This window comes from Octodon degus, unplaced genomic scaffold, assembly GCF_000260255.1.
Source record: "Octodon degus isolate 3935 unplaced genomic scaffold, OctDeg1.0 scaffold00003, whole genome shotgun sequence".
NCBI classification, from domain to species: domain Eukaryota; kingdom Metazoa; phylum Chordata; class Mammalia; order Rodentia; family Octodontidae; genus Octodon; species Octodon degus.
In genome coordinates this window covers 11,918,722-11,932,733 of record NW_004524579.1, presented here as the reverse complement: position 1 = coordinate 11,932,733, position 14,012 = coordinate 11,918,722, and the positions used below count along the sequence as shown (strand labels likewise).

Below are 14,012 nucleotides of genomic sequence, written 5' to 3'. Positions count from 1 at the left end.
CCACCAGGGGGCGGGGCTGGCTGGCATGTGGTGCTGGGGGATTGAACCGCGGTCCCTGTGCTTTGCTAAGCTTGCTCTAAGTAGGTGCTTTAGACCACTGAGCCATCTCACCAGCCCCCCCTTTTTTTTTTTTAATTTTATTTATGTAGTAATTCTTACTCAATATTTTAGTCACTATCGTAGCCAGTAAATTTAATTCTATAGAAACCCTGAAAGAAGTTTTGGAACATTTCGTTACAAGGGAAAAGTTGAAGTGTAACTTTGTCTACATTCTTAATTTTATTTCAACTTTTCATATAAAAATTCAATATAGAAAATTTTCCTTTTTGGATATATGTAGTAAAAGAAAGTTTAGCTTATTTACATCAACTTGGTTGCCTTCAGACTAAGCTATTGTCAGCCCTGCATAGGTTCTCCATCTGCAGATTAGCCAATCCTAGATCAAAATATTTAGAAAAATAAAGCCTGTCTCTACTGAAGATGAGCAAGCATTTTTTCTTGTCAGTATCCCCTAACCAATATAGTATAGCAAGTATAGAGCATATATATTGTATTGGATACTACAAGTAGTGTAGAAATGAACTAAACTGCAGAGTTGTGAATACTTTACATTCTAGAGAGGGGACTTAAGTACCCGTAGATTTTGCCATGTGTGAGGTGGTCCCAGAACCAGTGCCCCATGGATAACAGCATGTAATGTTGCTCAATATGTGTGGGAATGGGAAAGATCCTGCGTGTTTATGGTGCAGACATGTTTTCTGTCTGACACCAGCTTAAAGAAGAGAGACGAGCTTCATGAGCCCACAGAAGGGTTGAGAAGGAAAAGATGCAGCTATAGGGAAGGAAATAACACCAGGAATAAATGGAGGATCATGCATTCAGTGGATGTTCTAGAGCGCCTCTGACATGCTTGATATGGTTAAATGGCCCTGGGATGTACAATTAGTAGTATAGTATCAGCCCTGAGGAGCTCACATACTAGTGGAAAAGGTACAACAGAATGGTACCTGCATGCATAAGTTGAAATCCTGTTCCTTGAAAAAGTAAAGTGGTCTTGAACTGTGAAGAAGCATTGTTTTTAAAGTTGTTGCTTAGAACTGTCATGAATCTTGATAGCAGGCTCAAAGAAAATTTGAACCTAATAACATTCTACCTTTGTTTAGGCCAGTGGTGGCGAACCTATGCCCTACATGTTACTGTGTTTGGTTACTATATGAATTATTTTTTGTAAACTAAAGCCTCAGTAATCAGGTTTAATTGGAGTGTTAGATTATTGCAAAGTGGCATAGTCTCTAAAAGGCTTGCCATCATTGCCTTAGGGTAATCTTTTGAGTATGGTGAAGCTTCTCAGATCACTCCAAGTACCTCCCTGTACAGAGCCTCCATGAGATTTTTTTAAAATGGGAGTGATTGCCCATATAGAATGATAATATGAAAGACTAGGAAATTATTCCGGTAGCAATTACAGAAAAAAAAAAAAATCTGTTATTTGTCAATATAACTTAGGGGTATTTTTGTGTGTGTTTCCCCCCTCTTTTCAGAACCCCCACCTCTGGCCAGTCAACACCCATTTGCTCCTCAAAGAGTGGGAAGAAAAGAAGGAAGCACTTCTCACAGCTGAAAATGTTGCTTAGTCAGAGTGAATCCCAAAAGGATTCAAAGGTGGACTTTAGAAATTTCTTATCTTCACTGTGAAAATGAGACTACTGTAATTTTTTTTCTTAAAGTTTTATTTATTATTTGAATAAATGGAAACAGTACAAGAACAAGCTTTTCTTAGTGTCTTTCAGTGCTTATGGGGAAAATCTGTCAGAATGAGTAACTGACTTTACTGCGTGCTTGTGTGGATTGAAACATGAAAGGCGCTTCTCTTTAGTTTTTAGTACTTTTTGTTATTTGTCACTTTCAAAGGGGAACTGAAAACTTGTATGTGAAGGATGTGTTCACTCATGAAGATTTCTTCATATGTATGTAGCTTTAGTCCTAACTCAGAAAAGGAGCCAAGAAAACAGCATTGTCTCCTCACCATCATGTGCGTAACTATGTCAGTAAAATGGAAGCATTACAGTGGTGCCTCAGTTCACAAACTCAGATTTCTCAACTGTTCTGGTCACTAACTAGCTAGACAAGAACAGAATCAAATTTCTCCATGAGGTCAACATTGATCCTGGCTGGGCAGATGGCTCAGTGGATTAAGGTGCCTGCTTAGGCAGACTTAGGGGCTGCGTGGTCGATCCCCTGACCTGCTGTGCCAGCCCTGCCCCTGAGGCACACTGAGACTGCAGTTGAGACTGGGCATGGTGGCCCAAGCCTGTAATCCCAGTTTTTGGGAGGCTATAAGTAGGAAAGACCCTGTAGACCCTGTCCTAAAAAAAACAAAACCCCCAATGATCCTAACCTATGAATTTGATGCAGTTCTTCTCCAACTCTGCAACCACAATCATGGAAAGAATCAAGCTCATAAACCAAGGTACCATTGTGTTCCTATTTTGGATACAAAAGTAAACATCAGGCGCTTTCTTTTCAGTGCTGGGTATGGAACCCAGGGCCTCACACATGGGAAGCGAGCACTCTACCATTGAGCTTCACTTCCAGTCCAACATTCTTGAGTATAAATAATTCAGTAAGATACTGGAATTTGTATTTTTACACCTTTATATTGTTCTTATAGAAATATTTTACCTTAAAGTGTTAGTTTGTTCTGATGAAGACTTACATCCAGTCCAAGAAATTAAATCAAAATGTAACATAGGGTTGGGGAAATGGCTCAGTAGAAGAAGCATTGCTTGGCAAGTGCAAGGTCCTGAGTTCAATCCCTGGTACTGCCAAAACAACAACAACAAAACCAACATGGTAGCAGCTATCCAGAAGGAACATATCTAGCCATCTATCAAGAACTGGTTTAAAAAACGGTAAACCTGCCTTCGAGAAAGTCTCCCCTCCCTTCTTTTTTGTCTTTTTAAGACAAGGTCTCACTGTGTACTTCAGGCCGACCTTGAGCTCACTTTGTAGCCCAGGCTAGTCTTGAACTCATAACAATTCTGCCTCACCCCCCAGGTGCTGGGATGATAGGAATGCGCCACCACACATGGCTAGAAAGCCCTTTAAAAGGGGGATTCTCATACATTGTTGGTGGTATGGTAAATTAGTACAGCCATTTAAGAAAACAATGTAGAGGTTTCTTTAAAAATTGAAAGTATAATTATGATAAGCAGTCCCACTTTCTGGGTACATATCTCAAGGGAATTGAAGTCCATGTGTTGCAGAGTTGTCTACACTGCCACCTTCATTGCAGTCTTAATTTACAGTAGCTAAGACATAGAAACAACTATCAAGTGGAAAATGGAAATTATTTTCACTGTGGTATATATACGTAATAGAATACATTCAGTCTTTAAAAATGAAACATCTATTTGCCACAACATGGATGAACCTGGAGAACACTATGCTAAATGAAATAAGCCAGGCACAGAGAGAAATCTTGTATGAACTCTCTTAACACATGGATCCAGAACAACTGAAGTTACAGAAGGAAATGATAAATATTTGAGGCGATAGATATGTTACTTAGCCTGATTTGTTCAATCTATAATATTTGCATATAAGGAAATGTATCATACTGTACTAGAATAAGTGTATATGGTTATTTGTCTATTAAAAATAAAATGGCTGGGGCCAGGGAGATGGCTCAGTAGAATAAGCACTTCCCTGGCAAGTGGAAGGGCCTGAGTTCAATCCCTGGTTCTGCCAAAAAAAAAAAAAAAGTGTAGTGGCATAAACCTATAATCCCAGCACTTGAGAGGCTGAGGCAGGGGGATGGGTATGAGTTCAAGGGCAGCTTGGGCTACATAGTGAGAACCTATTTCAAAAAACAAAAATACGCCTGTAATCCCAGCTCTTGGGAGGCTGTAAACAGGTGGATCGCTACGAGTCTGATTTAGTAGTGAGACCCTGAACACACTGTAGACCCTTCCCTAAAAAAAAAAAATACAAAGCCCAAAAAGCAAAGTAAAGTGGATGGACAGGAACTCCATGTATGGTGAATCTTGCAAGTAGTACTGAGCAAGAAAGAAAATTTTAAAAGCTTAATTCATTTTATTTATTTATTTATTTATTTATTTATTATTATTTTGGTGGAACCAGGGATTGAACTCAGGCTCTTGTGCTTGCCAAGCAAGTGTTTAATTCTACTGAGCTACCTCCCCGCCCCCAAACTTAATTCATTTAATACCCTGAATTCTACTTTGTCTTCAAGCCTTTCTTTACTCGAAAGTTTGAAGCAGATTTTCATTAGAGCATGACAAATTGATGTGCGAGGATTAACCAGCTGTTGCTATATTAATAAATACAAGTACCAAAACAATGATGAGCCGAGCCAGGCTTTCCCTGTGTCCACAGTGCCTACCACTGTCCCTGATAATTTGGCTTCTGATAACTTAGGCTCATAACATGCTCAAAAGCTAAGGAGGAATTCTGCAATGGGCATTCTCAGAAACATGTACCTCTTACTGGTCACTAAATCAGCTTTCAGAGTGAGCAATCCATCACACTTCACTTAGCACAGAAATGTTTTTCAGCTCTTACTTCAAATCTCATCAAGAGGGGTTTACAGCCTCAAGTGCTGATTTTATTCTTAAATGAGAAAGTTACCATGAGATGAGAATGTGTGCCATGCACTTGCCATTGTCCTCTGAAAGGACATGGCATGGGTTAAGACCTAATGAAGTGGCTGGGGAGATAGCCTGGGGTTTGTGTGCCTGTCTAGCAAATGTAAGGAACCCCAGTTTGATCCCCAGTATGGCATGCTGTGCTAACCGGGTGTGGTGGTGCACCCTGTGCCAAATAAAGATTTTTTAAAAAGGGGGAGGGGCAGGATATACCTCAGTGGCATAAGTGCCTCCCAGGCAAGTGCAAGGTCCAGAGTTCAATCCCTGGTACTGTAAAAAAAAAAAAAAAAACAACCAAAAACCAAAAAACCCAACCTAATGAATACTGGCAGACTTCTTTGACACATTATTTTCCAGGATTAAAACAACCGAAGGTAATATACTGTTGAGTTTAAAACTAATTTTTTTGTTTTGTTTTGCCTAACTTAAATCTTTTGATAGTCTTTTAGAAAGACTTTAAAAATGTAAATTACTTCTGCAAATAGTTACTGAATTCATGTTTCAATTTTATTCTGAAAATATACATTTACAGAAGGATTTTTTGAGGACATGAAATGCAAATCAGTTTTATTCAGCAGCATACAAGAAGTAACTGTACATACTTTCAACACTTAATGACAAATGAGATTTCTGTTCCAATATCAAAAATTTACAAAATACTTGCAGAATGCTGTCAAAATCCATGATCTTCACTGAGTAATACTGCAAAGATGGAAACCAAGTCCAACTTAAAAATGAAGCAGATTGTACAGCAGTTAACCACTAAGAAGAATATATGCAGTGTATTATTTGTTGAAAAGTAAAAAAAATGAAGCAGAATATTTAAATGAAATAATGTTTAATAACATGTAAATTTTTATGATAAAAGTTTCTAACATGACAGCAATATTTAATCTCTTCATTGTTTCTGATCTTTTAATGCATTCAAAGTCTGTTAACTGCAAAAAATAATACCTAGTGAATACTTCATTTCATATGACATGAACTATATACTTTGAAATAAAATTGTCTTCCTGTCTTGCCCCGCCCCGTCCCGCCCCGCCCCATTTCCTTGCACTTGCCAGGGAAACGCTTATTCCACTGAGCCATCTTCTCAGCCTCCCAAATTTAATCTTTGGCATGTGCATAGCCAGTTTTTCTAGCACCATTTATTAAAGAGGCTGTCTTTCTTCCAGCGAATGTTTGGCAAATTTATTAAGGACATGGTAGCTGAGTGTGTCTGGAGTTGTTTTTGCATCTTCTAATCTGTTTCATTGATCTTTGAGTTTGTATTTTTTACCAGTTCCATACTGTTTTTTATCACTGTAGCTTTAATATAATTTCAAGTCAGATTGTGATGCCCCCTGCCTTGCCTTTGTTGCAAAAATTGACTTTTCTATCCTAAGTCTCTTCTAATTCCAAGTGAATTTTAGGATTTTCTATAATTCTGTGAGACATGCTATTAGAATTTTGAGTGGAATTGTATTAAATGTGCATAAAACTTGTGGAAGTCCATCCATTTTCACTATATTGGCCCTTCCTACCCACAACTAAGAGATATTTTCCCATTTTCTGATATCCTCTTCAATCTCCTTTTTCAGAGTCCTGTAGTTTTCAATGTAGAGGTCTTTTACTTTCTTCATTAGATTGATTCCTACATATCTCAATTTTTGGATTCTATTGTGAAAGGTGTTGTTGAAGTGGTAAGAATTATTTCCACATCACACTGAAAATTAGGAAAAAACATTTTATTAATAAAGCCAGCCATTGGACCCTTCCTGGGTCACAGATCTTAAATACCCAGCTGGTGTGTGAATGCACTTCCCCATCCTTGCAGAGCAGAAGAACTTCTGGCCTTGTTCCCTGTTTTGTCACTGCTTAAACACTTGAAACATTTTACCAAGAGTGGAAGGATTGAAGGAGTGACAACATCTTAACAAGGATGGGGAAGGAGTGAAGGAGTGACAACATCTTAACAAGGGTGGGGAAGGAGTGGAGTGACAATATCTTCACAAGAGTGGGTAGGCTAAACTTGAGCTTCTTTTGCTAAGATAAAATTAACACAATTGAGAGAGCTGCCACCCCCTACATAGAGGTATATTTTTATAACAAATTACTCATTCACAGCCAATCATTGTAGCTGAGCCTAAGCCAGTAATGGGTGACCAACTGATCAGACCAACTTCAGGTGAGGCAAACATGGAGTTGTAATTAATTGAAACTCGGTTCCATTTCTGTCTATCAAGACTATCTGCCGATGGTGAATACTGTAAGTACTACTTTCAAAATTCTCTGAATATGTTCTGGCTTGAAGGGCTGCCTGATTCATGAGTCACTCTTTGATTCATTAAAATTTATGTTTCTGAAGTCCTTGCTCTGTATATTGGTCTTCTTGCCTGGTTCACCTGTTACTGATCTCTTAGTGCATCACATCTCCTTGAGGGAATTTATGTATCAATTTCTCTTTCTGTAGTGCTGGGAACTGAACCGAGGGCCTTTACAATGATCTATGTCTTAAGCCCTTTTAAAAGAAATTAAAATTTGAAGCATTGTCTCTGTAAGTTGTCCAGGTAGGCTCTAATTTGAGATCTTCCTATTTTTGCCCCCAAGACTACTGGAATTACAGGTATCCGCACCTTGCTTGGAAGGATGCACTTTTTTTTTTTTTTTGGTGGAACCAGGGCTTGAACTCAGGCCCTTGCACTTGCCAGGTGCTTATTCTACTGAGCCATCTCCCCGGCCCCTTAGGATGTGCTTTTGAGTCCAAGTTTTTACAATAGTTTTCTCTGCATCATTCCCCTGTTCCAAATCTGCAGTGGGAGTCCAGTTAACTTTCTGTCTAAAATATAAAGCTAGCTCTTTATCCCTCATCAATGTCACTTCTCCATTCTCTGGAAATTTTGTACTTTAAATTTACCCCAGTCAGGAGTTGTTTTTCCAGTTCAGCAAGAAGACATGATAAATTCAATATTTGGCTGGCTCACTTGGACTCTCTTCTTTTCCTGAAAGGCATTGTAACCATGAACAAAGCTTATTTAGTGTGACTATACCTCTGTTTAGCCATCTGTTATGGCTCATATCTAGCTGTTCCCCCAAAGCCTCACATGTTCATTTCTGGGGCTTTGGGAAGGGAACTGGGGCATGAGCGTATGATACTGAATTAGTTCCCCAGTTTGTTTACAGCTGGGGGTGATATTGGGAGGTGAAGCCTGGTGGAGGGAGGGTCACTAGGGGCATCTATTGGATTAACAGTATCCCTTAGTTACTGAAGAGTGATCAGGTGTACAATCACCCAATGAGTGTATGGCTGAGGCTAAATAAAAGGTAAATGGAATGACTTTAGGGCTCCAGGAGGATCAAAATACTCATAGAATCTGAGATTCTCTCAGAGCTAAGAGCAAGATCCTCTCTGGGTGGCTTGTGTTTGTTTAGTTATCATAACAAGGGAGGGGAATACTCAAAAAGGGCAGAACCACTCAAAGACTTCTCCAAGTAAGGTATTAAATGAATCCACCAGTGGGATGCCTAAGGTCATAGTCTTTATCTAGCTGAGGTTGGAGCCAGGTGTCCTTGGCTGTGACTGTTTTATCCTTTGAGCCTTCACATCTTTACCCACCGTTACAGACCTCAGAAGAGACCAGTGACTCAAGAGGTTCACTTACTGTGAGTCCACCACCCATCTCTGGACAAGGAGCCTAGGCCTCGGACAGACTCACAAGTAAACATGAAAAGCTGATCAGTTAATCTAAGTCCTGCTCAGATCTGCCTCCTCGCAGTCACCACCAGGCTTGGCCTGGAAGTACATACCCTCCTACTCTGTTGATCCATCTCTGCTTCCAGTCTGCCAGGCATGAATTGTTTCTCTCACCATGCCTCTCTGTCGTGCTTCCCTCCTTGGGAACAACCAGATATGCACTGAAACCTCTACAAACTATGAGCCAAAATAAGACTTTTCTCCTTAACCTTGTGGGAATCAGGTATTTTGTTTCAGTAATGAGAAAAATAATCAAGACATCATCTGAAAAGAAAAAAAAGATGGAACTATGAATGTGTTTGTAGGTATTTGTGTACTCACTCCCCACATGCCTGGAACATGGGGGTCAGACACAAAAGGGACGAGAGACCCACCTGCCAACACCATGCCCCTACAACCCAAGGGAGGCCAGTGGCCCAGGATCCAGCATTGTGCCCCCATGCCCACGCTGTTCCCCATGTTCATTTCTGTCTTAGTTACTTTTTACTCATTGCTGGGACAAATATCCGACACTCAAAATGAAGGAAGGAAAGGTTTATTTAGCTCACAGTTACTGGAGGATTCGGTCTATATTCTGCTGGCTCCAAGGCAAATGACAGCAGTTCATGCAGCAGAAAACAATGAAGAGCAGAGGAGGAGCAGCAGCTGCGATGTCTATCAAGCCTCTCTCTTCCTTCTGCGCTGACTGTGAAGACTGGCGCTCCACACTGAAGATCAGAACTCCTCCAAAGTGGTGCGGCTGTCAAGATCAAGCTCCTCCAAAGACTCATGCACAACCATTTTTGGAAAAGACATTTTAGTCCATCTATAAGAGTTGCCAAAGTCCTACCAGTTTCAGCAACACTGAAAAGTCCAAGTCCCAAGCCTCCAAGATCTAAGGCAAACACTTAGCTTTGAGCCTCCCTACAAATGAAAAGTTAAACACTTCCAACATTCACAGGCATAAGATAAGCCATTCCAAAAGGGATACACAGCAGGATACAAACAATTGGGACCAAAACAAGTCCAAGGTCCAGAAGGGCAAATGTTAAGTCCTGCAGTTCCCTGTGGACCATCCAAAGCACCCTGTAATGAGCTGTGAGCTCCAAAAGCCTTACGTGGCTCCACCCATATGGCACTTCTGCTGGTAGCTCCTCTGGCTTTTCTCTCAGGCCTGCTTTGCTCCCTTTTTGCATCTTTTCTTAGACCATCCACATTCCTGGCTTTTTCAAACTTCTGAGGTTTCCACTGGATAGGCTTCTCATTCACAGCTTCACACACTGCCCTCTCAGGGGCACATTGCCTGGCCTCCCAGGCTTTCTTTTGAAATCTGGGTGGAAGCGTTTTGAACCTCAGAATGCCTGCATTCTGCATGTGCCTACACCCAAAGCCACCAGCTGGAGCAGTAAGCAAGCTTCCTTCTCTTTTGACTGTAAGAGTTGAGTGCCTGGATTGCTGAGCATTCTGACTCTGATTCCAAGAAACAAATTTTCTATGTTGGCACCATTCTGTAATCTGGTGTAGCCACCGCCTCCATTCTGGAACCCAGTGTGGCCGCTGCCTCCATTCTGGAACATGGGGCTCTGCAGCTTTCTCCTCAAAAGAAAGTCCTTCACCCTTGTGATTCTGAGGCTGAAAAGGGCAAGAACCTGCCACCTCCTGTGATGTGCTCAGGACATCTTTTCTACTCTCCTGTTCCTTCTTAGCAATGGAGATCCTCTCAGCTTTGTCTTCACAGTCTACAGCCTTCCTGGCGCTTCCTTTCTGGCCAAACTCACAACATTTTAAATCATCCTTTTGGGCTCTTTGCTCTTCATTCTTAACATAAATCTGGCTAAAAGCTCTCAGCAACAACCATGCCACTGCTCCAATATTTGGTTGCTTTGAAATATCTTTTGCTAGATTGATCAGTCCACCATGCTTAAACTCACTCTCAGGCAAACTCTCCAGACACGAGCAAAATGCAGACAACTTTTCTGCCAAATCAAAACACAAATGATCCAGAGTCCAACAAGCAATGCAGTCCTTCCCAGCAGAAACCTCCCCAGCCTGGTCTTTACAGGATGGTTTCCAGACAGTCTTCTGGTCTGAGCTCTGACCAGAATCTCCCAAACAAAACAGCCGAAGCTGTTCCAGCGCTTCGCAAGTAGAGGACATCTCCGAACCTTTCCTATCTCTTCTCATAAGCCATTCCCAAAAGCTTGTAATCCACATGGTCAGGTTTATCCACAGCAACGACCCCACTCCTGGTACCAAATTCGGGTGACACTCAAAATGAAGGAAGGAAAGATTTATTTAGCTCACAGTTACTGGAGGCTTCAGTCCATACTCAGCTGGGTCCAACACAGAGCAGCACATAGCAGAAAGCAACCTTTCAAGGTGGTGGCAAAGAGCAAGAGCACAAGGGAGGGGTAGCTTCAGCTCAAGCAGCTAGCTTCTCTTCCCACCTTACACTGTAATGCACATTACCTGCCCTAGGGCAGGCGCAGCATCCACACCCACAGTAACCAATCACAAACTCCAGAAGCCACCCCAAGACTGCATGAGGCTTTGGAGGGACACCTAGACACAAACCATAACAATCTCCAACATCTGTTACCACTCCTTTGTCTTTCAGGAGGCAAGATCAGGTTTTCAGATTCACTTTAATGAATTAGTATCTTTGACTAATTTTGAGTTAAAAAAATTTGCACCAGTGGACCTCATTAGATGAATGAATTAATTACATAAATGGGAGCATATCAAAATTCAAAGCAGTTGAAGGGCCAATGAGATAGCTCAGCAGACTAAGTACCTGCTTAGGCAAACGCAGAGACTGGGGTTCAGTTCCCAGCACCATATGCTGCACTAGTCCCACTCTTGGGCATGCTGAGCTGGCCACTGAGTCTGGGTGTGGTGGCACATGCCTGTAATCCCAGCACTGGGGAGGCTGAAAACAGGAGGATCACTGTGAGTCTGAGTTGTGTAGTGAGACCCTGCACCAAATACATTAAAAAATAATTCAAAGGAGTTGAGAATTGCTGTAGCTAATATTGATAATGGTAGGGGAGGGTGGGAAGAAAGGCCTTGGAGAAGCAGAAAGAATTTACTCTTTAATAATTTTATGAATTGGAAAAACATTGGTGCTTTCTTCACTGCCAACTCCTATATCCCGAGGAAATCAAGGCTCTAATTCTGCTAAGTTATTCTGTCATCACATGGACTCAAATCCCTCTTATCTGATGCCCACGTTAGCTGGGTTTGCTTCAGTTTGGCATAAAACTCACTAACTTAGCCCAAGCCTGTCAAGGGAAACAGCACTGTCAGGGCCATGACCAGGCCCTAGAGTGGGACTTGTCCAGTGGAGTCTGATGGACTCAAGAAGGCAGTAGGAAGCACTTGGGGTCCCAAGAAGAGCCTGGGGTACAGAGGATCATCTCTTTGCAGTGCAGATAAAGGAGCAGAGGCCAGTGCCTATAGAGGGGCTGCATAGATAACTATTCAGGTACACGTGCAGCTACTTGGATATCCTTCACAGATGGCCACTTGTTTGGATTTTCTCGGTGAGATATACATTATGAATCATGTGCTGCCTGTAGAGTAGTATTGTTCTCAATTTCATTCATTTTGTTCCTCAGAACGGCTTTATAGCATGGAAATTTTCAAATGTGCAAAAATAGAGTATCTCAGCACTTGGAGGCTGAGGCAAGAGGACCATTGTGAGTTTGAGACCAGTGGGACCCTGTCTCAAAAAGACAAAAAGGGGGCCTAGGTTATAGTTCAGCAGCATAAGCGCCTGCCTGGCAAGTACAAGGTCCTGAGTTCAATACCCAGTAATGAAAAAAACAAAAGTGAAAATGGTATAATAATCCCATTTCTTAGCTTCAGTAAGTATGAATATGGTGTCTCAGTTACTTTTCTCTTGTTACTGGGACAAAATACTTGACACCCAAAATTAAGGAAGGAACTTTTTTTTATTTTATTATTATTATTTGTATTTTAGGGAAGAGTCTACAGAGTGTTCAGGGTTTCAACACTAGATCAGACTCCTAGTGATCCACCTGTTTACAGCCTGCCAAGAGCTGGGATTACAGGCGCAGGCCACCACATCCACTCTCAATTGCTGTCTCAGTGTGCCCCAGGGAATGGACGGCACGGCATGTCCAGGGAATGAACTCCCAGCCCTTGCACCTGCTTGCAGGTGCTTTATCTGTTGAGCTATTTGGCTGATTCAGGAACCATTTATTTAGCTCACAGTTACTGGGGGCTTCAGTCGATACTCAGTTGACGTCAAGGCAGAGTGGCACATGGCAGAGGGCAGCAATTCATGGTGGTGGAAAACAAGAGCAAATGGGAGTTATAGCAGCAACAATGGTAGCAGAGAGCAAGCCTGTCTCCCTTATGTTGCATTCAGTCTTTCTGCCCCAGGCCAGGTGTAGCACTCATATCCATAATCCCAGTAACATTTACACCCATAATCCCAGAAGCACTCACACTCATAATCCCAAAAATGGATCATACATTAATCAGAAACTCTAAAAATTTGCCCCACAACTGCATGAGACTTTGGGGGAACAACTAGATACAAACCATAGCATGTGGATAACTTTGTTTCACCTGTACTCCCTCCATTCCTGTCCTACCTTCTGACTGGATTATTTTGAAACAAACACCGTGGTATCTTTAACGGTGAAACTTGAAAAAATTTTAGAGATAAATCAAAATGCTACTAGGAAAAAGAACAGCCATAATAAAGGTTTGTCAATTCAAATATCCTCAGTTAACACACTCAGCCACCTTATCTTTGACAAAGGGGCCAAACATACTCACTGGAAGAAAGATAGCCCCTTTAACAAATGGTGCTGGAAAAACTGGCTCTCTACATGCCGAAAACTAAAACTTGACCCAGGTCTATCACCATACACTAAGCTAAAGTAAAAATGGAGTAAAGATCTAAACATTAAAGCAGAGACACTAAATCTGGAAGAGAAAGTAGGAAGAACTCTTGAAGACATAGGGGTAGGCAAAGAGTTCATGAACAGAAATCAAATTGCTTGAAAACAGTTGAAAGAATTAACAACTGGGACCTGCTGTTACTGAGAAGTTTTTTCACGTCAAAATAAGTTACCAACAAAGTGAAAAGACAACCCACAAATTTGGAAAAAATCATGACAAATAAGTACTCAGACAAAAGTCTGCTCTCTAGAATCCCCGGTTCTGCAAAAAACAAACAAACAAAGACATACTAGAACCCCAAAATTTAAAGAACCAGTCCATAAATGGGCACCTGAGATGAACACACTTCTCAGAGGATGAAATTAAAGAAGTGAATAAATATATGAAAAAATGCTCCACATCATTAGCCATTCGTGAAATGCAAATTAAAACAACATTGAGATATCATCTTACCCCAAAAAGAATGGCTATCATAAAGAAATTACCCAACAACAAATGTTGGAGACGCTATGGGGATAAAGGAACGCTTCTCCACTGCTGGTGGGAATGTAGACTGGTGCAATCATTATGGAAATTAGTATGGAGACTCCTTAGAAAAGCTGGACTGGAAATCCCATTTATTTATTTATTTTTTTTATTTTTTATTTTTTTGCAGAACCGGGGATTGAACTCAGGCCCTTATGCTTGCCAGGGAAGCG

At 41.2% G+C, this 14,012-nt stretch overlaps 1 protein-coding gene across 1 annotated transcript in view; it reads left to right on the top strand.

Moving 5' to 3' along the window:
- CUNH18orf21 (chromosome unknown C18orf21 homolog) overlaps positions 1-14,012 on the top strand; it is a gene marked incomplete at its 5' end in the record, with an annotated part of 28,815 nt that overhangs the window by 11,829 nt on the left and 2,974 nt on the right. The window contains one exon of the mRNA XM_023713482.1: positions 1,912-1,967. Coding sequence (XP_023569250.1) covers positions 1,912-1,967 — 56 coding nt within the window. The remainder of the gene's footprint in view (positions 1-1,911; positions 1,968-14,012) is intronic.